Source organism: Heterocephalus glaber, unplaced genomic scaffold (genome assembly GCF_053883595.1).
Source record: "Heterocephalus glaber isolate CG9 unplaced genomic scaffold, H.glaber_assembly_v1.0 deba00001104, whole genome shotgun sequence".
Lineage (NCBI taxonomy): Eukaryota > Metazoa > Chordata > Mammalia > Rodentia > Bathyergidae > Heterocephalus > Heterocephalus glaber.
The window spans coordinates 995109-1017019 of record NW_028258193.1 but is presented as its reverse complement, the minus strand read 5'-3'; the positions used below and the strand labels follow the sequence as shown (position 1 = coordinate 1017019).

Genomic DNA, 21911 nt, shown 5'->3' with positions numbered 1-21911 from the left:
AGGGTGAGGCCCGAGCTGCAGGGGCGCCCTCACGGGTCTCTTGAGGGTGGGCGCAGTCACACATTCCCGACTGAAGCTGGGAGCCTTTCCCAGTCCCAAGCTCTGCAGACTGCTTTCCCAGAAGCGATCAGGATCGAGCCACCCAGCCACCTCCCCGCTGTGTTTTCTACAAACTGGTGCTGCCTGGCCCCACAGCCTTTCTTGGTGACGCGGTCCCAAGGTTTGGGTGAAGGAACCGTGGAAGAACTGGTGACAGTGAAGGCCTCCTGTGCACCCTGCACACGCATTCCACATGGCCCTCGTGGGAACAGCTGCTCCTGCTGTGCAGTGCACCGGTCAGCCGATGTGTCCACGGTGACAGGCGTTAGTTAGCACCCTTGGGCCACGGATTATGGGAGGGCTCACCTGGAGTGTTTTCCCTGGGTCTGGGCAGGCACACCCACCATACGTATTACTTTCAAAAACTGTGGTCAAGTACACATAGGTTCATCACGTGACCATTCCTAGGGGAGTTCAGCGGCGCTGTGCACACTGCTGTGTAGCTGTCACGTCACCCAGCTCGGGCCTCCTAGAAGTGGGCCTGGGCAGTATCTGTCCCCTTGTGACCAGCTTCTCTCTTGGCACGATGTGCTCCAGGTCCATCCATGCCATCACAGGTATCGGAATGTGCCTCCTTTTCAAGGCTGAGTGAGGTTCTCTGCCGTGAATGACTCATTTGGCTTACTGGTCACCCACTGAGGACACTTGGGCACCTTCCACCACCCGGCTGTTGAGAGGAATGCTCTGAGCTCCTTTGAGACCCATTTGCAATTCTTTCAGGTACTCACAATTTGCCTCGCATTTGCAGGGTCCACATTCACATATTTACGCAAATACAAACTGGAAACATTTGTTTAAAAAATATATACATACCTGTGCTGAACCTGCACAGAACCGTTTCTTTGTGGTTACTCCCTAAACGATACAGTGTAGCAGCTATTGACACAGCACTTCCATTGCATGAGGTGTTCACAGTATCCAGAGGATGTGTGTGGGTTCTATGCAAATACTATGTCATTTTATACCCGGTAAGTGAACTGAGTCTGAGGCAGTGGTGTGTCTGCTCAGCTGTCAGGAGCAGCACAGGCTGGGACTTCACTGCAAGTGCATGCCAGGTGCGGGCCAGACCCTCTCCAGGTGAGGGCCACCTCCCCACTTCAGAGGGAGCCCAGGTGCCTCCCCTTCTGATGAAAACACCCGTTCACAGTTGTCACAGACGTGGACGCTCAGGTGGCCTCAAGTGCTGGTGGGGCTGCTCAGGCTGCCTCTGCACCCTTCTCTGTGCCCAGGGCTGGTGAGTGCGCCCCTTCCCCATGAGGCAGGGACCTCTCTACCCTGCACCACACCCCCATACCTCAAAGGACCCTGTCCTGTTCAGTGATCAAGGTTTGCAGGGGCATAAGTGCATCGCTAGCAAGCCCTGCACCTCCCTTCCCGTGCACCCCTAGAATACCAGAATGCCAGCGACAGAGGAACACTGGGTTTGAAAAGGAATTAGTGAGTGATCATCCTGGTACAAGTCGACCTGTGTGAGCTCATATCCAAGGTGCTTCAGGGGGTGCCGACGAGAGGGTGGGGTGGACTCGAGGAAGAGGGTATTCTTGCAGCCTTGCAGGGTTTCCCCAGATCACTGCTCATGGGGGGCAGCAGCCATTCTGTGTGGGTGTGGGCAGTGGGAGGAGACAACAGCTTTGTCATGTGACCAAAAGGAACACCACCAAGAAGGGGCAGCCAGGCCAAGGGCTCCGGGTCTGACGTCCAAGAAAGATGGTGGGACACAGTGCTCCATCCCAACACACGCAGCTCGAGTCCCCCGACGGTACTGGACCACCCAGCAGAGGGCCGTTCTGCCAGCAAGCAGCTGGCATCATTCAAAAGCAGCAATGTCATCGAGACGGGGAAGCCGAGGAAACACGGCAGGCGGAGACCAGAGAGACAACGATGAAACACCGTTTGTGAGGCCCCGACTCAGTCCTGGGCCAGTAGAGGCTGTCAGAGTGAGAACGTGAACTGCAGACCAGACGAAACACAGTGCTTCCATCTCTGAACTGCTGTGGTTGCACAGGAGAATATTCCCATTGCTAGGGAACGAACATCAGTGGTAGTGAGTAAAGGGACCTGAGGCTGGGCGTGGTAAGTCGTCCCAGCAGTCAGGAGGCTGAGGCAGGAGGATCAGTGTAAAGGCAGCCCAGGCCGTCTCGAGAAAAAAGAGGCCAAGAGTTGTGCAGTTAAGCAGGGAAGAAGGAAGGGGAGGACGGGTGGAGGCGCAGCAAGCAGCTCGAGCATGTAACAAAATGTTACAATTTGAGAAATCTGGGGCAAGAGTATGTGAGAGGTTATGTGGTTTTTGTTTCTATTTCCCCAACTTTCCTGGTTAGTTCAAACTGGGCTCGGTGGTGCATGCCTATAATCCTGGACATTCAGGAGGCTGAAGCAGGAGGATAATAAGTCCAAGGCCAGTCTGGGCTCCACTCTGTGTCAAAAAAAATAAATAAATAAAATCCATCCAAAATCAAAGTATAAAAATGTAACAGAATTCAGTTCAAACAGTGAGAGCTCTTTGGGCTTTAGCTCCTGTGGAGAGGTGTCCAGTTTGCCTTGCGGATGCCCTCCGCAGACACCAGCCATGGTGTTGGTGACGGGTTGCCCACACTGATGTCTGCCGCAGCCTGCAGGACACGTGCAGGGGGTGCGGCTGGACCATGAGGCAGCCGCCTTCCTCCGGAACCGGCGCCCTGTGCCTGCCCTCCATCCTGGGTCTCGGGCCTCCCTCATGCCTATGGCGAGGAGAACAGTGCCTGCATTTTAGGCAAACAGGAAGGAGGAAGCGGAAGACACTGCCCTCCAGGAGGGGCTGTCTGCCGGGAAGCCGCCCTCCCAAGCCCCCCAGGCTGTGGGCTGGCACAGGGTGTGCAGCACACACTGCAGGCAGCCAGGAAACTATTGCAAGCAACCTGACCAGGCGTGTGGCCGCCAAGCCCTGCCACACTGTCCCTGGGACTAGCTCCAAATCAACATGCGAAAATGCATTTTGAGCGAGTGAGATTGTTAGGGTCCTGAGGCTTTGTATGCCCGCCGGGGGCACAGGGTTGTATGCCAGCACCTTTCCCTGCGATCTGCCCAGACCGTCCTCGGGTCTGTCCTGCACGGAAAGTCTCAGTGGGCCAAGCGTGCTGGGCAATGCCTGGTGAAAAGCTGGGGCTGAAGTACGCTGCGTTCCAATGGGATCTTGTATGTCATGTTATTTTTGAAAACAACACAAATTATCAGGAGTTTCAAGGGATTGTAAAAGTTTTCCACACAAACTTTTGGCAGGGACTTTTCAGATCGAAAGACTTGACATTTAACAACTTTCAGTAATAACTGGAGATTTTAATTTTGGGTTAATTTTTGGACTCCTGGCTGGTTTGGAACTGCTGGTATGAAACAGTGAGTTAACAGGAAACTCGAGGCTGTGGCAGACTGAGCGTCATGATGAGGTGGCCGGTTGTGAAAGAGTGCGATGATAAAAGTACATGCAGCGAGAGAAGAAATGAACTCACAGCACAAGATCAGGGACAGGCCACCCAGGGAGGCCAGGGCTCTCCCTGCTCAGACCCTGGCTGGCTCAGGACACTGCAGTGGAGTGGAGTCATCGGAAATCATAAGACGGAGATTTCTGGATTTTTCACATCACTATTTTGAACAACTGGTCAAGAATATTTGTTACTAAAACAGCCATACAGCACACGTCAGCTACTGAAAAAAGGACTCCTTTGAGAGAGGAATACTGCATTGATAAGCTCTCGGAGTGGAGCAGAATGGAGATGCAGAGGTGGAGGCAAGCGCAGGGGTTCACACATGTGAATGAAGCTGGTTCTGATCCTGCTGACTTTCTGGGGAGCTGAGCCCCTGCGGCCATGAGCGACACTGAGCCGGGCTCGGGGCCTGGCCGCAGCCGTATCCTCAGCACGTCTGACGGGCCCTGAGCCGGGCTATGAACACAGCCTGTGCCACTGCGATGTCGGAGCTGGCAGGCACTCCTCCAGCTGGTGGGTGAGCCACAAGGCTGATGCAGGCGTCCACACGGGGCATGTGCAGGGCCCCTCACTCGAGACACAGAAATAGAGGAAGTGTCTCCATGCCATCCATGCAGTCAGAGGTGTGTGGTGTCCACACCCCAGGGTCAAGGCCAGCCTGGCCCACGGGCACCCCAAGGCCTCCTTGTGCCGGGCTGTGTCTTGCCAGGCGTCCTCTCATAACCCTGCCTCATCCTGGTAAGTCGGTGCTGGGCAAATGTTCGCAGGCGCCCCTTGGGCTCTGCCAGGCAGAACCAACAGCTGTTCACACATCCACTCACTCATGCAGCAAGTGCCAAGCATGTCAGGGACCAAGGCTGACACCAACCCCGTGTGGAGCTGTGTGATGACTGGCCCAGGCTGTGCCCATGTCTGCTGCTGGGGTTGGATGTGCCCTCGATGTCACGCTGCCGGTGGCTGCGCTGCAACTGCACCCTCACAGGGCCAGACACTAGAGCAGGGCTGGAGGAAGTGGCTTAGGCGTCTGTCCGCCCGCCAGTTCCTTCCACCACGGGTGGCCACAGCCTCCCTGCTGGTGGGAGACACTGCTGCACAAGCCACCCGGGTGTTCCCCCACAGGTGGCCTGCTGGCCCGACCTTGGACTTCAGCCTCACCTGGGGGCAGCCAGTCTCTATGCTTCCTCCGGGACACAGGCTCAGACGCTGTCACGGCAGCAGGGCCAGGAGTCATGGTACATCTACCCCACAGCCCTCTCACCTAGGAAGCACGAGTTCAGCCGCCCACTCAAGTCCCCACTTCTCTGAGCCTCGAGCCCCCCAGCACACCAGTACTCCCTGCACGGTGCTGCCAGCACAGTGACTGGAACTCTGTGAAAGGAACCTGAGCAGCTACTGCACTAGCTGTGCTCCAGCAGCTCTGCTACGGGATGGGGTGGGGTAACAGCGACAGGGCAGGCCAGCTTCCTGCCTAGAGACACGCACCCGCCCACGGCTCTGGGTCACTCGGTCTCCTTGGCTAGTTTTGTGAAAACCATGGATACCGGGAAATATTTCCCACTGAAAGAGAAAGCACAGTGCCAAGAGAACACACCACAGCAAGCAGGGCAGTCCACGCCCCTGCTACAGCCAGCCATTTCCCACCTCCACACCTGTCACTGGGAGAGGTTTAGGCCACTTTTACCAGATCTTCCTGGTTTCCAAGCGATGTCCGAATCCCTGGTCGCTGCTGACTCTAACTCTAGCCAAGGAGCCTGCGTGTGCGGGCCCTGTGCAGCGCAGAGGCAGCTCCTGCGTGCCGTGCTCCGTGCTGTTCCTGAGCCCGTCTGCACCCATGGGGGCCGCAGTGGCAGGCTGTGGAAACCCTGGGAGGTGTCAGCAGTCAGTCCCAGGCGTTGATGAGGCCTTTTGCCAGAGGCCCTGTCTCTACACCCCTCCTGAGTGGCGGCAGAGGGGCCACGGGGCGGCACTCTGGCCTGTGCGTGCAGATGACATCTGGGGGGAAACAGGATGCAGAGTGTGAACCCCGGGGAGCCCTCAGTCTGGTGAATTCCAAGTGAATTCTGACCCATGAAGGCTGGCCGTCACATTCTGTATTTCCAAGAAAACATCCCCGGGACACGTGCAGGAAGGGAAGCTTACTTTAGCAGAGACAAGTGACACCCACCAGATTCAGTAAACATCTGTCACTTTATTAAACATCTGGCAGTAGAAAGCCTCCAGGTACTGGGGGCTCCCAAGGAGAAGGTCCGAGGGCAAGCCCTGGGGCAGCCAGGTTTCTGGCTAACCATCTCAGCAGGGAGCAATGTGTGTAACTTCTTAGCTTGAGATAAATAAGCATTACACATCTTGAACATTAAAGTGAGTATGCAAGCACTGGTCATCAAATCTGCCGTTTGGAGAGTCCTGTGATACACAAGGAGCCATGGGATATGATTTTCAGAGGCAACAAACACATGCTTTCTGCAAACACTTCTTCAAAGGTGCATCTGATGAAAATAAAGTCTGAATGCTAACTGTACACTCATGGTGAGTAACATTTTGTCTGCTCACCACACCGCCAGGTTGGTGTATTCCTTTGGCACAGGGAGCAATGTGCTTGGGACCCTCCTCAGGCAGCTGCTGCCGGGGTGCCAGGTCTGCTGCAGGCCTGGCAGTGAGGCTCTCTGGGCCACCCCTGGCTCGCAGGGAAGCATTCCTCACTGCCTTGGCCTGAAATGGGCAGGGAAACACCAAGCAGGAAATCAGGGTCTACTCGGGTCATCTAGGGCACTGTAATTAAAAATGGCTCTCAAGTCTAGACAAATGTAACCTGGCTGCTAAACATTATTGTGTCAACAAGAAAAAAATTTCAATTTAAAACATCCTCATTTCAAAACAGGTCTCCTGATTTACAGGCTTTTGAACTCGAAGCCCACCCGCCCGTATCAGGTGGGGTGAATTCCAGAGGGCTGCTGGGCGGGGCGGGGGGGGGCATGCCGACACCTTCATGGCTGGGAGAGTTTAATGAGGGCTAACAAATCACATAGTTTTCTTAGACTAAGAAGGAAATGACTTCCGAATGAGACCCAGCGTGAGTGTGTGACTAGGATGGTCGGAGCAGACCCAGCTACACCAGCCACGGCTCTTCCGGCATGAAGTCACTTCAGGCACTCCGACTACCTCCACCCTCCTCAGCGTTCAGCCTGCTGCCACCACCAGACTCCTTTCCTGGGTGTCAGACATGGCCCACTGAGGCCAGGCCCACAGGAACGAGCCGGGACAGAGAGGAGATCATGGTGCCAAAGACCTGCTCCTCAGGGTGGATCAAGATCTCCGTAACACTTTCTGGCTCCTTCCGCATGAATACTGATGAAGACAAAGTTGGCGTTCCGCTCAGAACCGCTTCGCCCTCCAAAGCCACTCTCCTGGAGCACCGCAGAACCCGTGGGCCCTGGCCACCAGGAGCCACGGCCTACCTGGCCACAGAACTACGGCCTCTTCTTCTGCAGCACATGGCCACCGGGCCTGTCTGGACGGCTGTTCTTCGTTTCCGGCTGTGCGAAGTTCCAATCTACGGGACTGAGGAGCTGCTGGGTCTTCTTGTGGGTCCAGTATGGATTCATGACCAGCGTGAGCAGGGCCAGCCCGACGAGGAACAGAGCAAAGTGGGGCAGGTACAGGCTGCTGAGCAGGCCGTCCCAGTACCAGAAGCACACCCACCACATGTGGTAGGTGAGGACCATGCGGCAGTGGAACATGTGGATCATCAGCCACTGGTTGGCCTTCCAAAGCAGCGTGGAGGACCAGCCAGCCTGTGGACAAAGCAGACGCAGACGTCAGCTCAGGAGGCATGTGCCCCGCCCAGCCAGGGCTAGGCTCGCCAGCACCCTCTGCCCTGGTTCACACAGACAGACCCTGGTCTCTGACGACAGCCTGGCCACAGCGGGGGCCTGAAGGCAGCTCACCTGTCCTCTTGCTCTTCTTTTTTTAGTGTGTGTGACAGGGTCTCGCTTTGTAGTTCAGGCTGGCTCTGAACTCACTGTGTAGCCCAGGCTGGCCTTGAACTCATGGCGACCCTCCTGCCTCAGCCTTCCAAGTGCTGGGACTACAGGCACGGGCCACCATACCTGGCTCCCTTGCTCTTCTTGACTCCTGCTCCCCAAAGCAAAATTCAACCCTTTGTTCATCTCTAACGTGCACACAGAGTACCTAAGCTCTGTTTACCGACCAACACTGTCAGGCACAGGCCCTGAGAGCAGAATCTCTGAGGAGAGAGTCTAGGATGAAAACCGGGCCTTAGTTTAGTATTTCACTGCAGTGGCCCTTGGATACAGCTCAAAAGGACCTGCCTTAAAGTCCTGCTGCATTTCAAGGAAATACTTCAGCAGCCCCAGCTAGAACCACACGGGGTACCCAGTGCATCAGATCATGGCTTGAGGGTGGGGTGGCCAGTGCTTCCTGGACCAGGTTCTCCATCTCCTCTAATCCCCACCCGGGCTGCAAACCACGGGCAGCTCCTCCTGGTACACAGACAGCTAAGTTAGACAGAAACTGACAGGCAGTCAGAGAGGGACTGGGCCGCGACAGACTTCATACAGAAGATGAGACACATGAGAACAGCTGGGAGGGAGCCAGGCCTGCAGCCTCCCTAAGACAGACAGCAGCTTGAGCTCTACTGTCATCGGCACCGCCTGGTCCAGTGGACCTGGAGAGGGCCTCAGATGCGCAGGTGGGGAACCAACACCTGACCGAGACTCTACCCCTTCCCTAAAATGTCTGAGCTTTCTGCGCCCACCATGTGCCCTCACTTGTGCCTGGCTTCTCTATGGGATCCATGTTAGCCAAGCTACTGTACTCGTACCCCACAGTCAGCCTCAGCTTGGCCTCAGCTTGGCCCAGAGTGGCCCGAGATGTGGTCATTTTCATGTGTAAAAACCTCTGGACAAAGAGCCTCACTGGCAGCCCACTTTTGGGCCCACTCCTGTCTCGCGGGAGCTTTCTCTCGATAAACCTTTCCTACTCTTCACCCTTGTCCTTGTATCCATTCTTTGGTTATCAAAAGGTGTGAGCTCGGCATGTCTGACACTTGAGGAGCTGGGAGTCACAGCCCTGTGACACTAGGACCAGGATGCTAACCCTGTAATGCAGTGGAAACTCGGCATCTGGACACAGCTGTCCCCGAGGCCAGGCGAGGGCAGGTGCACCTGGTGCTTGGGGGGCAGGGCCACCTGGGGACCTCAAGAAAAGAGGACACGGAGCCATTCTGCTGCTGCACAGTCAACAGGAGGACTGCTGCTCTCACAGTGTCCTGAGGTGAGCGCACTCAGCTCCGACACAAGCCCACACCACAGACCTGGCGCAAGAGTGAGCCCTTGAAGATGAACAGGAAGACAGATCAAGAAAACAAGCATCTTATTTGTTGTCTCCAATATTGTGAATTTTCACCAACAACCTCCTGTGTCTCCCTCCTTAAATCAGACATATCAGGCTCTTTCCTCATCCTATTGCTGACGAAGCCATTCAGCACTGTGAGGAAGTAAAACAAGCAGCTTTACTCAGCTGGGAGCAGGCACCGTGGTAAGCCCTGTGCTTGTGGCTGCTGAGTGGCCCTGATCTGTCTTCACACAATACCCCAGTTTCCAACAAGGAGCCCTGGATCAGACAGGGCAGGAAACCTGAGGCTCACACAGCAGGTGGGGTGGGCTGGCCTGGAGCCAGGCACGGACACAGGCCAAGTTGGCTGGGGCCTGCAAGGGGCAGACACGCGTGCATTGGGCTCTGGTGCACAACATGGCTAGAGCAGAAGCAGGTGTTATCCGATAAATACTCGCGCGTCCTCCGTGTGGTATCGGGGCAGGTGCATGAACTATGTACAGATGTCCTGTGGCCAGACTCTGCCCAGCCCCTGGGCATCGAGTGCTTCTGGAGCGTGGACAGCAATGGTCTCATGTCCTCCCCAGATGGGACCTCACCTGAGTGCCCACCCAGGGCGGCTCATGGCCTGTCATGAACACGGAGGGTGGGCAGCGATCTGGCTGAGGTCAGCCGACCTCAGGACGCATACGGAAGAACCTGTTCTCTGCACAGCACACGAACAGCAGACTCTGCTCTGCTCTGCAGTCCCATGTTGCTGGCCCTGGGTTGGGAGCCCAGATGGGCTGGTGCCCAAGGGCCACCGTTGTATGTGTGTGCTCTGCTCCACAGAGAAAGGAAACACGCAGGGGCCGTGCAGGGCTGCTGGCCCATGTCCACATGGTTTCACGGTGGGGAGCGGCTCCAGGAAAATAGCCACCGTACCACCTGTCTGGCTTCTGGAACCGTCCTCAGCCACAGGCAGGGCCGCCCTCGCAGGCCTCAGCTTCCAGAACCTTCTACCAACATGCATGTACCGGCTGTGGAGCCAGTGTGCTGTGTGATGGCCCTGGTGACTGCCCCCACCTTCCCATCAGCTCTACATCCTCTGAGTTCCAGCCAGGCTCGCACAGGCCTGCCCCCACTGCCCGGACACAGTTCGAGGGCTCTTCTCCACTGTTTTCCCACTGACTCCTGTGGTTGTCTGCAATTTCTAATATTCACATCAGACACAGAAACTGCAACTGCAGCTCACTGACTAACTTTAGAAAAACCAAAGCCCAAAGCTTGAGAACTGAGAGCTAGCTCCTTGATCTCACTCTTCAGACAGTAATGAAACCATTTATAGTCAGTGTCACCAAATGCCCTGAGGAAGGCCCGGGCACATGACGAAATCCACAGAGGACACCTGCCTGTGAGAACAGGAGGCCTGGCCTCACTGCACACCTCTCACTACACATGTACAAATGCACACATACAAAAACACATGTGCACAATACGGAAAAACAGGCCCCTATTAGCTCATTTACATTTGTACTACTGATGGTGTGAATGTTTATCTTTAGATGACTGAGTCCTAAGCAATCTATTTACTATTAATTATAAACATATCAGAATCAAACGCAAGACAGAAATATTACGAGTAAGCCACCTGCTGCCTTAGAACCCGTCTTCAATCAGTGGATCACTCTTGTCTTGATTTACACTCGTGATGGAGAACCTTTTAGAGCTCAACATACCAACAGCCCATGACAGCACGTGTGCCATAGGTTCACCACCACCGATATACCCCTTTGATGGAGTCAGACTTTGAGGAGGGGACCTTACTCTGCGAGATGCTGATGGGGCCTGGGTCCAGGGTCTTCCCTAAATCGTTCTCACTTAGCCAGCCGCTGCATTTCCACTCACCTGCCCAAGGCAGAGGGCTTCCACCTCCATCCCTGGGAAGGCCCACCTAAACTACTTCTGTCTCCAACTGCTCATGGCAACCTCTGGTGCCTCCTTAGCCTGCTGTGGCGCCACCTACCTTCCTTCTGTGGCTGCCCCTCGATGCTGTGTGGTGATGACGTGGCCCGAGCACTGCCTGGTTCACTGGCCACAGCTCCGTGGGCCTCAGGGCTCTGCACACTCCTGCCACTCACTCACACATCTTGCTTGGGACCAGGGTCTTGCCACAAACGCTTACTGTGCTGTGGACACACAGCACCCAGGCAACTGGCACTGGGGACAGGATGATACTTCACACGCATTTCCCTGCCCGAAGCCCACCACAGGATTCTGCGGTTGGAAAGGACTCAGTAAGAGGACCTGCTTGTGTGCCTGGTTAATATTCCCGGCACTTCAACTTTCCTGTAAAATGTCCCATGAATGAAACATCCTGTAACTCATCATGAAAGATGTTAAGAACCTATGCTAAAGAGGAACCTTAAGTTTCACATGAAGAACATTTTGACATCAAAATAAGCATCATGATCACATGTGAAAGACACACATTAGGGCCGGGGATTTAGCTCAGTGGTTCTGCCGCCTGCCTCGCAAACACAAGGCCATGAGTTTGATCCCCGGTACCAAAAACAAGAGAAAGACACACATTAAAAAGTACATTTTTAAAAACAAGAAGGACATGCTGGACCACCACTGTGCTAAGTGCTGGTACCACTGGTCACTGGTAAACAGCCAAGGGTGGGGTGGAGGCTGCATGGCCCAGGAGCAGCGGGGCCATCTACCCTCTCACTGCTGAGCCAGGGTGCAAACGTGAGGGCAAGCAGACACTATCACCAGCACCCTTGCACAAAACCAAAATGCAAAAAAAGATATCTACAGGTATGTATTAATTCAATTTCCGAAGCACTGAAGGAAATAAGTATGTTTTCTAGGGCACACAGCACTACCCATGAATCATCAGATCCACCGAGTTTTCTTTTAGAGAATAGGAAGCCCAAGGAACTCAAAATGGCCTTCAGCCAGATGAGCGTCTCATTGCTCAGGCAGCTATAATTTGGCTGCTGCTGAGCCTCCAGTGGGCCCCAGGGATGCTCCAGCCCATGACAGAATGGGCTCGGACTACTCCTCCACAGCATACACTCACCTTCAGGAGCATCCAGGAGATGCAGGTAAATGGGGTGCTCATCTCCAGGAGCAGTGTGATCATGGCTAGGTAGTGGCCAGCTCTGAGGTTGACTGCCGAGCCAAGAAATCCCAAAAAGGCAAAGAGGTGGTGGACAACCAAGAAGAGGTCGAAAGTCCGGAAGAACAGGCTGGACAGGTACACGGCCACATTCTCAAAGAAGAAGAATCCGGTGGCTGTGGTGACATGGAACCAGCACCAGTTCTGCTGGCCAAGCGCCTTGTCGGCTTGAAGCACGGGGTCCCCCAGCAGTGCCCACAGCCCCGCAAATGTGCTCTGGACCCCAAAGACGGCACGTGTGGCCGCCAGGTCCCAGAAGACCTTCTCTCTGGCCACCAGGGAGCGGTAGGTGGCGTTCAGAGAGGACGAGAGCTGGTGGCAGACTACAAAGACGCCCAGGTAGAAGACAAAGCCCGCGACCACCAGCGTGGAGCGGATCTTCCAGGACACATAGTCCAGGTCAAAAATGCCCTGGGAGCTGCCCCCATCGCTGTCAGAAGTCATTGTCCTTCAGTGCACACCCACAGAGTCCTGGTGCCCACTCTGGGCTGCTGGCCCTCACGCTGCGTCTCGTCCCAGGAAGCGTCGGGGCGGCTGTCTCTGGGACCTTCATGTATCCGTCTTCAACCTACAGCAGAAAAGAGTTCACCTGTGTTGACTGGGAGGACGATCGCTGCCCAGCGAGGCAAAGACACAGCAAGCATTCCTTTCAACTCTGTGCCTACTCTTATGCACTTATGAAGACACAAAAATGAGACAAGGCAACACTGGCAGTATAGGCGAATGAAGAAAATAAGCCCTAGATGGAGAGGCACAACCAAGGACAGGACAGGGGCATCCTAATGTAGGCACATGGCCATGTACTTCCCACAGGATCCCACAGACTGGCTCAGGCTCCACGCAGTCTGATTCAGAGCCCACAGGGTAAGACACCTCTATGTAATTACAAGATGCGGCACTCTACCAAAGGACGTCACTTCGAGGAGGCAGAGCTGCCTGGGCTCCAAACTGCCTGGCAAAGCAAAGCTCCTTATGCCCCACTCTGCACCTCAATTACAGCCCAGTATGGGCACAGGGCCAAGCGTACCTGGTCCAACCCTGTCCCTTTACGCGCTGGCCCTGCGGCCTCTGAGAATCTCTGAGACTTGGATTCCTTGGGAAGAGCAGAGTATGAGCACTTTCCAAGCAGCAGATGCCACAGGACTGAAGCCATGTCTGCCACAAACCACAGGGTGGGCATTCCTAACTTGCAAAGCTACAAAACATGGAACTTTCTGAGAGCTGACAGATGCCCCAAGTGGAAAATTCCATACCTGACATCATGTGACAAGAAAAATGAAAATTACTTTATTCGGTTTGCACCTAGTCTCAGCTACTTGGAAAGCTGAGGCAGGGGATCTCTGGAGGCCAGGACTTTGAGGCCAGCTTGGGCATATTGTATAGAAATTCTTCAAGGCTGCGTGCATAAGGTATACTGAAACAAATGAATTTCATACTCAGTCTTGGATCCCATCCCTAAGATACCACATTAGGGACACCCCCTCCCCCCATCTAAAATCCACAGCACTTCTGGCCCAAACATGTCAGACAAGAGACAACCTGTAAGAACTGAGATGGTGTCTAACGCCATGATCATCACCACGGGTCGCCCTTCAGATGGTCTTGTAAGCAATGGAGAAAAAGTGGGTGCTCGGGTTGTGTCTGTTGAGTTGCAGAGAGTCTGCACTGTGGTCAGACCCACCAGGAAGGTGTCCTTGGGGGTGGGCTCTCGAGCATGCACAGTGGACCAGCACAGACCCTGTTAAGTTCTGCACACCCGTCTGCTGGTCAGGGCATCCTCCTGTCCACAAGGTCCACACAGCTTCCTAGAAGAAGCACCTGCTGGTGCAACCCTCACCCAGCACGGCCTCGAGACTCCTCCTGGCCTCTCCAGCTGTGGGAAAGTCCTGTGCACACATAAGTGCAGGGGATGACAGTGTATCCGCCCGTGCTCCAAAAGCTCATTTTCTCCTATTCACAGGGGCTGCCTGCAAGAGATATTGGGAGCCATATGGGTGTTTTACCCACTCAAAAAATTAACATCCATGGAAATGATACAAATCTCTGCAACAATGTAAAAACAGAAGTCCATTCTTTCCTTGCAGCTTTAAAAATTGTTTTTGCTATTCACAATCACTTCCTATTTGCTTATTCTCCAATCACTTGGAGAGCACAGAAAGCAGGCCTCATACCTATTCCTGACTTAGGACCACCCTGCCTCCGTGCCAGGAGACGGTCATTACTGTCATTTCAAAGTTCACACCGGAAGCTTGCCCAAGGAAGCTGTGCTCCTGTTCCTCATGTTATTTCCTAGGCTGAGACCCTGGCAGGGCTCCCCAAAGCCAGCCGGGACTACAGATCTGGTATAAGCCACCCATCTTCTGGGCTCCATTTCAACATCTGCATCTTGCACTGTGCCACACCCCTGGTCCTCTGGGAACAGCCACTTCCCTAGGCAGAGAGGCCCTCCGCCCACAGGCTTTTCTGCTCTCCCACCCCACCCAGGCCAGAGGAAAGGTAAGCCTAGCCGGGGTCTCACCACGAGGGTAAAGCACCTCTGCAGCAAGCTCCTGACACACCCTGGGTCTCCTCCACTACTCCTCCTACAACACTCCAGTTGTTCAGCAGCACGCTCTCACTGATGCCGAGGTGTCCCTCTGCGTGACAATGCCTGGCCCACAGAGGCACTCAAGAGATCTTTGTCCACATATAAGCAGATGCTAAGGTGTGCTCATGTAGTCAAACTTACCCAAGTTCGGACTTGACTGGCTTGTAAAACTGCAGAAGCCAGAGTCTCAAATTCTCAAAACTGAAGGAACCAGAGACGTTTCCTACTCTAGGCTTTCATTTTCAGAATGAGCAAGCAGTCAGCCATTGACAAGCCTCCCTCCAGGCCTCTGGCTGGCAGGGTGCACCCTTCCTGGGGAGGGCACTCCCTGAAGCCTGGGCCACCTGTGCTCACTGAGCCCAAGCAGCAGGCCCAGAGCTGCTGTGGGCACTGCACACTATGCCTATCTACAGGAATTCACCCGAGGCTCTGGCCGCCCGCCCCTGGGCAAAGAAAGCACTGCTGCCTGTGAACCTCCCCTGAGTTGAGTCCTAGGGCCTAGAGCAACTACAGGGCAGCACTGGTACCTACTAAACTCCTGGATCCGACCGCAGCCATGGGGCCAAAACCCTGGAAGTGCTCTCTACTCGCTTTAATACAGGCTATACTGTGTGACAACTCTGACCAGGGGAACCTCAACTGCCTCTCCTTGAACTCTGCGGGCCCCTGGTGTGCTTTAGGGCACACAGAGAGGGTCTCTGAGGGGTGACGCCGGGAGGCTGCTCTGTCCACCGCCAACGCCTTGTCTCACATCACTGGTCATGCTGCAGCAGGACCCAGCTCACCTACACATCTCCAAAGGTAATGGGGGTTGCTCTGTCCTGGCCCAAATGTGACACTGGGCCCTAGCGTGGATCTGTACCTTGTAACCCAAGCCCCTCACAGGTGCGGACCTGCTTCGAGCCAATCTAGCATGGGAGAGGAGGCAACCCAAGGCTTCCCTCCCAAGCACTGAGCGGTAACCCACCGAAGCACAGCCTGGGTACTGCCGAAATGCAGGCTCCGAAACGTCTCTTGTGCTGTCCACAGTCAGTCACCAGATCAGACTCACAGTTGCCACTTTGCCACCACTGAATCAACCTGCTCTTGGCCAATGGAGCCTGTGCCTCGGGTGGGGTGGTCCCAGCTCTGAAGAGCATGGCCACACCCCTTCTCCCAGAGCAGCCAGCACCAGTGCTTCCTTAGGAAGGGTCTGGTTTGGTCGGGGTGGGAGGGACCCCAGAGCACCAGGACTAGGCCATCCAGAACAGCCGAATTTAGTGGGCTCTCTCTGGTTTTTTGCTAACAGAAGCTAAGAAAATAAGTTTCTTAACCTCTCTGGGCCCTGGTGTGTGACTGGGAGTTAAGAGACACAGAGTAATGAAGTATTTATGCTGGCATATTTAACTAGCCTGCTTCACTGCTACCAGGAAGAATGGCCCCCAGGCCTTCAGGCTACCTTTCAGCCATAAGACCGTATCTATGCAGAAGGAAGAACTTCAGACAGAACAGCCAGTGATGGGGACAGAAGCAGGAAAGCCAAAGGCAGGACCCCAGCAAGCCCTGCTAGCTCTCCCAGAGCAGGGGCCACTAGATTCAGAAACAACAGATTACACACCGGTCACTTACTACCCTCAAACAGTGCCACTAATCCCCATTCATTCAGATACAGTGCTCAGAGCTCCTGGGGATGGTGTGGTCCCTCAGGCAAGGTGCACACAGCCCACAGGGCTGGTCTACAGCTGGGAGGGAGGAGCCAGGTCAGCACAACCCAATGGCCGAAGCCTGAGGGAGGAAGCCTGGCTCCCACAGCAGCTGCCAGGGGCCAGCTGGACTGCCCTCACTGGGGTCCTGCAGAGCTGCACTGCCTCTCTGAGCAGCCCCTGAGTCAGCAGTCAGCCACCACAGAGGCGCAATGTGGGGTGAGCCCAGTTCTCCTTCTGTGTCTATTTCTGCTCCTTGGCCCAACCACATGCCTCTCACCCTAGACCAGCAAGAAAGGACGCAGAAGTCACCACTGCCTGCGGTGTTATCACCTCACAACAGCCTGCTTCCAGGACTTAGACACTGACTGGGCCCAAACACTTCTCAATCTGTGAGTCACAGGGTAACCTGTAGGACACTGATAAGCTTCGGTAATTTGTCTTTCCACTCAGACCAAGGCTGTGCTCCATAGCACAGTAGAATAGTCAGTCACCAATTCTGTATCTAACCAGCAATCTCATTTTCTCATTCTTTTTATTCGTTCATTACAAAAATCCTAGTTGTGTATTCATTCCCGAACTGCCACTGTTATCCCGGCTGATCCTTCCTTAACAAATAACAGGACAGGGCTGTTCGCAGCAGAATTATGCTGTAACACTGGAGAACTACACATGGACTGTTTGCCCAAATATTTCCTTCCAAAATCAAAACAAAAAAGTTCTCAAGTAACAAGATTCAGGAAATATTAACAAGCCCGAAAACATAGAACAAACCCCCGTAAACCTCCTGCCCAGCTTTAAGCAGTAGCACTAGCTTCTGGCGCCTGCTGGCCCAATCGTTTTTCTGAGCTGTTCCTTTTTTGTAAGGGATGAGCGTGCACGACCCTGTCCTTTCAGCAACAGTGTGCACCCGGCCTCATCGCTTTGCAGCGGCTCTGGGCGGCGGCAGACCCAGCGCAGATGAGCCCCATCCTCTCCCTTCTACGAGGCCCCGCCACCGCCTGAGAGGCTGCCGTGCTGGCGGGAAACCGGGCGCCTGGCTCCACGGCAAGAACCCCCGGGTCGGAGGCTGGGCCGGTCGGGGCCCCGCCGCCGCCTTTACCCTCGCAGCTCTCCGGAGGCGCTGCAGCGACGGGACAGCGGCGGAAGGAGAGCGGCGGGCGCGCGGGCGCTCCCCGGCCTCGGCTCCCCCCGGCCTCGGCTCTCCGCAGCAGCCGCGCCGGGCGCCGTCCGCCGGGCCCGCCGCTCCTTCCCGGCCCCGGCGCCGTTAGCGCAGGCTCCACACTCACCGGGCCCCGTCCCCGTCCCGGCCCGGCCACGCCCCCAGGCGCCCGGGGTCCGTCGCCGGCCACACCGTCGCGCGCTCGCTTCCGCCGGCTGCAAACACGTCCCGCGCACGCGCACCGCGGGGGCGGAGCGCCCAGGCCACGCCCCCGGCGCTCGCGGGCGGTGGCCGGAGGACGTGGTGCGTCGGACCTGACGCCTCCCGGAAGGCCGCTCGCGAGGCGGGCTCTGCGTGCGAGCGGTCTCCGTCTCCGAGGGTCTCCGTGGGGCGCGGGGGTCCCCCGTCCGTAACCCCGCGAGGCCCCACGAGACCCAGGCCTGCGGGACCAGCGCAGCGCGGGCCGTGGAGCCAGGGCCGGGGCCGCACGCGGGGGTCGCAGGCGGGCCCTCCCAAACCGCCCCCCTTAGCGTCAGTAAGGTTTGTGTGGTGGCTTTACTTATTTGCTCTGCTATTTTTGCCTTTTCTGTCTCTTCGGGCTAAGATCAAGCAGCATGAGAGTAGGACCTGATTTTGCTAACTCTTTCGTCCCCGCGCCCGTCCGAAGACCACCCGCACCTAACCAGCGATCAATGAATACTTGTTGAAAGAACAAATGAGCCGGGGATGTAGCTCAGTGGCGCCGCCTGCCTCGCAAGCACAAGGTCCCGAGTTCGATCCCCGCTACCAAAAACCAAAACCAAAAACCAAGAAAGAACAAATGAAGTAAGGTGGAGGAAAAACGCGTGGCCTGTAACAAAGCCTCGCCACCCTGCCTGACCCCGCCCTGGGCCAAGGCCTGAGAAGCATCCAGAGAGGCTACTGAGTCGAACTAGAAGGTGACAGACCCCGGGACACATAAAAATAAGGTAGGCGCGCCCTGCGGCGTGGGAAGATAAGTCTTATCTCCCTCTCGGGGCGTGTGGGGCCTTAACTAAGGCTTCCCGCACGAACACCGGTTAGAAATAACTCGGAAAGGTTTCCATCCATGTGAACTTCAGTTCTTTTTCGGGTGTTTAGGTCTGTTGCAACCCTGCCTGTGTGTGTGCGGAGCTCCCTGGGCAGAGGTCAGAGGTCAGCACCTCTGAGTTTAACCACAGCAGGATTGTGTGTTTGTTCCTGTTGACAGTCACAGGTAAAATGTTCTCACAGCGAGGCCGGATGTCCACTGCCCGGCCTGGCTGCCTCCTCCTCCCTCCTGTAGCCCGTGAGCCAGGTGCCACACAAGCCCTTGGGCCTCTTGGTCCCAGCTGTGGGCAGCAGGCACAGAGGAGCACCCGCACTAGGGAAGCCGCCCAGGCCGACTGCCCAGTGACAGCTGGAGTTTGAGACGCTGCCCATCGGCCATTTGAAGCTTCATGAAATATTTTAATGGAGTCTTATTCTTTTCACTAAGAAAAAGACATCAGCAGATGAGTGGTCTGTTTCCCCTGAACTCAGCAAAATGACTTAGTTCTCAGTGAGATGTTTCTAAGGGTAAGAGAATTTCTCTGATTTTATTTTTATGTCATTTTTGTAGTATTAGGCATTGAATTCTTTTTTTAAATTTTGAGACAGGGCCTCTGTAAATTGCCAGACTGGACTGGGCTTGAAATTTGCCACCCTCCTGCCTCAGCCTCCCCACTGGCTAATCTGATCCTGATTTTGGATCCACACTCACTCTCCACCGAGTTCGTTCTGTGGGCAGGAGAAGTAGGCCTCTGTGCTGCCAAACAATGCTGTGCGATGTGGTGCCCCTGAGAACTCAGGATTGTGATCTACTGAAGGGATTAACAACAAGCGTGACCATCTGGTCAGCTTCTTGGCCTGCTGTGGCAAGAGTCCCCACCTCACTCCAGCTACATCCTCTCCACCCAAGGACAAGACCTCAGGTCACCCTTGGTGTCCCAGTGAATTCCTTGTGCCCCACCCTCCTCCAGCAGGAATCCTGTTGAGTCTGTCAGGCAGGCATCCATCTCCTAGCCCATGTCTTTGCAGTGATTTTCCATCTTAGGTTCAGCCTGCTCCTTAGCTGCAAATCTCTCTCTCTGTCTCTCTCTCTGTCTCTGTCTCTGTCTCTATCTCTCTCTGTCTCTCTGTCTCTCTCTGCCTCTCTCTCTGTCTCTCAGTCTCTCTCTGTCTCTGTCTCTATCTCTGTCTCTCTGTCTCTGTTTCTGTCTCTCTGTCTCTCTCTCTGTCTCTCTGTCTCTGTTTCTGTCTCTCTGTCTCTGTCTCTCTGTCTCTCTGTCTCTGTCTCTCTGTCTCTCTTTGTCTCTGTCTCTCTGTCTCTGTCTCTTTCTGTCTCTGTCTGTGTCTCTCTGTCTCTGTCTCTGTCTCTCTGTCTCTGTGTCTGTCTGTCTCTGTCTCTCTGTCTCTGTCTCTGTCTCTCTGTCTCTCCCTGTCTCTATCTCTCTGTCTCTCCCTGTCTCTATCTCTCTCTTTATCTCTCTGTATGTGTTTGAGACACAGTCTCACTATGTCATCCAGGCTGGGGTCAAACTTGCAATCCTCCTGCCTCAGCCTCCTCAGTGCTGGAATTTCAGGATTACACCCCTGGGCCCAGCTGTACTTATCCTTGAGCCAACTCTCTCTGCCCTATTGCAAGACTCTGTTACAGCAGTCCCTAACCAACCCTACCACAATGTTCTCCCGAATAAAGTCTACCTCACTGTTCCTTAACAAATGTCATAAATACTTTTTCCTTTAACTTTAACTTATACTTTTTTCCTTTAACTTATACTTTCAGTAAAATTAAACCTTACAGGGAAAAATTGTGATAGGAAACTATAGCTTCCTACAATCATTCCTGTATGTATGGACACTCATTGTGTCCATTTCTTTTTCTAAAAAGCATATCTGTCTGAAAAATTCTGAGCCATAAAGCACAGTGCCCTGGCTTGTATCTGAGTATATATATAGCTAATGGCTATAATTACCTCTCACACAGCCCTCAAATCCCAGTTGGCCAAAGGCATTGGGGATTGCCATAACAACCAGCTTTACCAACATCCTGGTAAGATTAGGTGACTGAGGGTTCTCATCAAGGAGGTGCTTTGGGGCCACCTCCTCCCATGGGGACATCTGTCAGTCAGTATCTGGAGACTTTGGGCTTTCACAGCTTGGGGTGGGAAGACGGGAGAAGCTCCCAGGTCAGCCCTACACCAGGAACTGTCCAGCCTGTGATGTGATCAGTGCTGAGGGTGAGAAGCTCTCATCCAGGAAGACGAAATACCTCCAACTAAACCTCAACATCAGAGAACGGCACGAAGCCCCAAGTAAGAACTGTCAGAGAGGGACCCTGTTCCCAGTGGGATCTTTCAGAGAGGAGCACCAGTCTTCAGGGAGGGAGGCTTTGTGCTGCGCACGCAGGTCTCCACCTGCTGCAACTCTTGGCACTGTACCAAATGAGTCTCTGTGGTGACCTGGAAGATTTTCTTTTCTCTCCCTCCCCCATCCCCTTCCCTTCCCTCCTCTTCCCTACCCCCTCCTCTGTCTCTGTGTCTCTGTCTCCGCCTCTCTCTCTCTCTCTCTCCCTCTGTCTCTCTCTCTCTCATGCTAAAGATGGCATCCAGCACCTTGTGCATGCTAGGAAGCACTCTACCACCAGTCACACCCACAGCCATAACTTTTTTTTCAGATTGGGTTTTGAGTATGTACTCCAGGCTACCAAACTCCGAGCTGGAGATCCTCCTGCCTCGGCCTATGGCAACTTTGAAAATGCTTAATTCATTTCCATGTCTATATCTCTACCCACTTTGGTTGACTTTTCAGCCGAGTTAGACTTTAGGAACAAGTTTATAAGCTCAAAGCTGCCGCCCTCTCCATGAACACAAAGCATAACGTGATGTGAATCAAACACATAAGCATATAAAATAAATGAAGTTAATGTTTCCGAAGCATTAGGGAGAATGCTATGAAGGTGTCAGATCCAACAAGCAACACACTGACTTAGTGTATCTGTTAACTGCTGAACATGAAAACTTACCTTAGAGTTTTCTTTCCAAGTTCCCCTCCCACACAACTGCACTGGGTTGGATTTATAGCCAGGGCTGTGAGCTCCGGGAAACAGAATTCCAGTTTGGCCAAACTTGAGAAAGGCTGAGGCTCCAGATGTCCTCCTGCCCCTGCCAGCCTGGGACAGGTCCCCCGAAGTCTCCTGACAGGGGAAGAGGAGGCACTCTGGCCCGGTGGCTCAGCAGCCCTGGAGATCACTAGAGGAGGCCTGAGTCACTCGCCATGCCACATGGTGTCAGTGACGTCTCCTGAGGAGTGGCCTCCCCCTCACAGAGGTGTAGCCATTACACCCACATGCTGACTGCCCAGGCCC

General features: G+C 54.6%; 1 protein-coding gene and 1 long non-coding RNA gene across 27 annotated transcripts in view; one reads left to right on the top strand and one right to left on the bottom strand.

The window, feature by feature from the left end:
• Positions 1 to 5725: 5725 nt before the first annotated feature.
• Cln8 (CLN8 transmembrane ER and ERGIC protein) lies at positions 5726 to 21790 on the bottom strand. 9 transcript variants are annotated; one of them, XM_087210082.1, is made up of 5 exons: positions 17634 to 17740; positions 13615 to 14042; positions 13329 to 13489; positions 11977 to 12643; positions 5726 to 7348 (listed from the first exon to the last, which is right to left on the bottom strand). In XM_087210082.1, the coding sequence occupies exons 4-5, from the start codon at positions 12517 to 12519 to the stop codon at positions 7025 to 7027; spliced, it is 867 nt and encodes a 288-aa protein (XP_087066208.1). In that variant the 5' UTR covers positions 12520 to 12643; positions 13329 to 13489; positions 13615 to 14042; positions 17634 to 17740; the 3' UTR covers positions 5726 to 7024. The 9 variants fall into 9 exon arrangements, with proteins under 9 accessions (XP_087066208.1, XP_087066209.1, XP_021103840.1 ...); XM_087210083.1 differs by having other exon boundaries at positions 13362 to 13489; XM_021248181.2 differs by lacking the exon at positions 13329 to 13489 and having other exon boundaries at positions 13913 to 14042; positions 17634 to 17741.
• The window catches only part of LOC101700775 (uncharacterized), a 96354-nt gene continuing 92220 nt past the window's right edge, over positions 17778 to 21911 (top strand). For 9 of the 18 annotated variants that reach the window (XR_015450860.1, XR_015450861.1, XR_015450865.1 and 6 more), the window contains exon 1: positions 17781 to 18474. This is a non-coding gene — a long non-coding RNA (uncharacterized LOC101700775). Of the gene's footprint in view, positions 18475 to 21911 lie in introns of all 18 variants that reach the window. The other 9 variants (XR_015450855.1, XR_015450856.1, XR_015450863.1 and 6 more) reach the window with 6 other exon arrangements.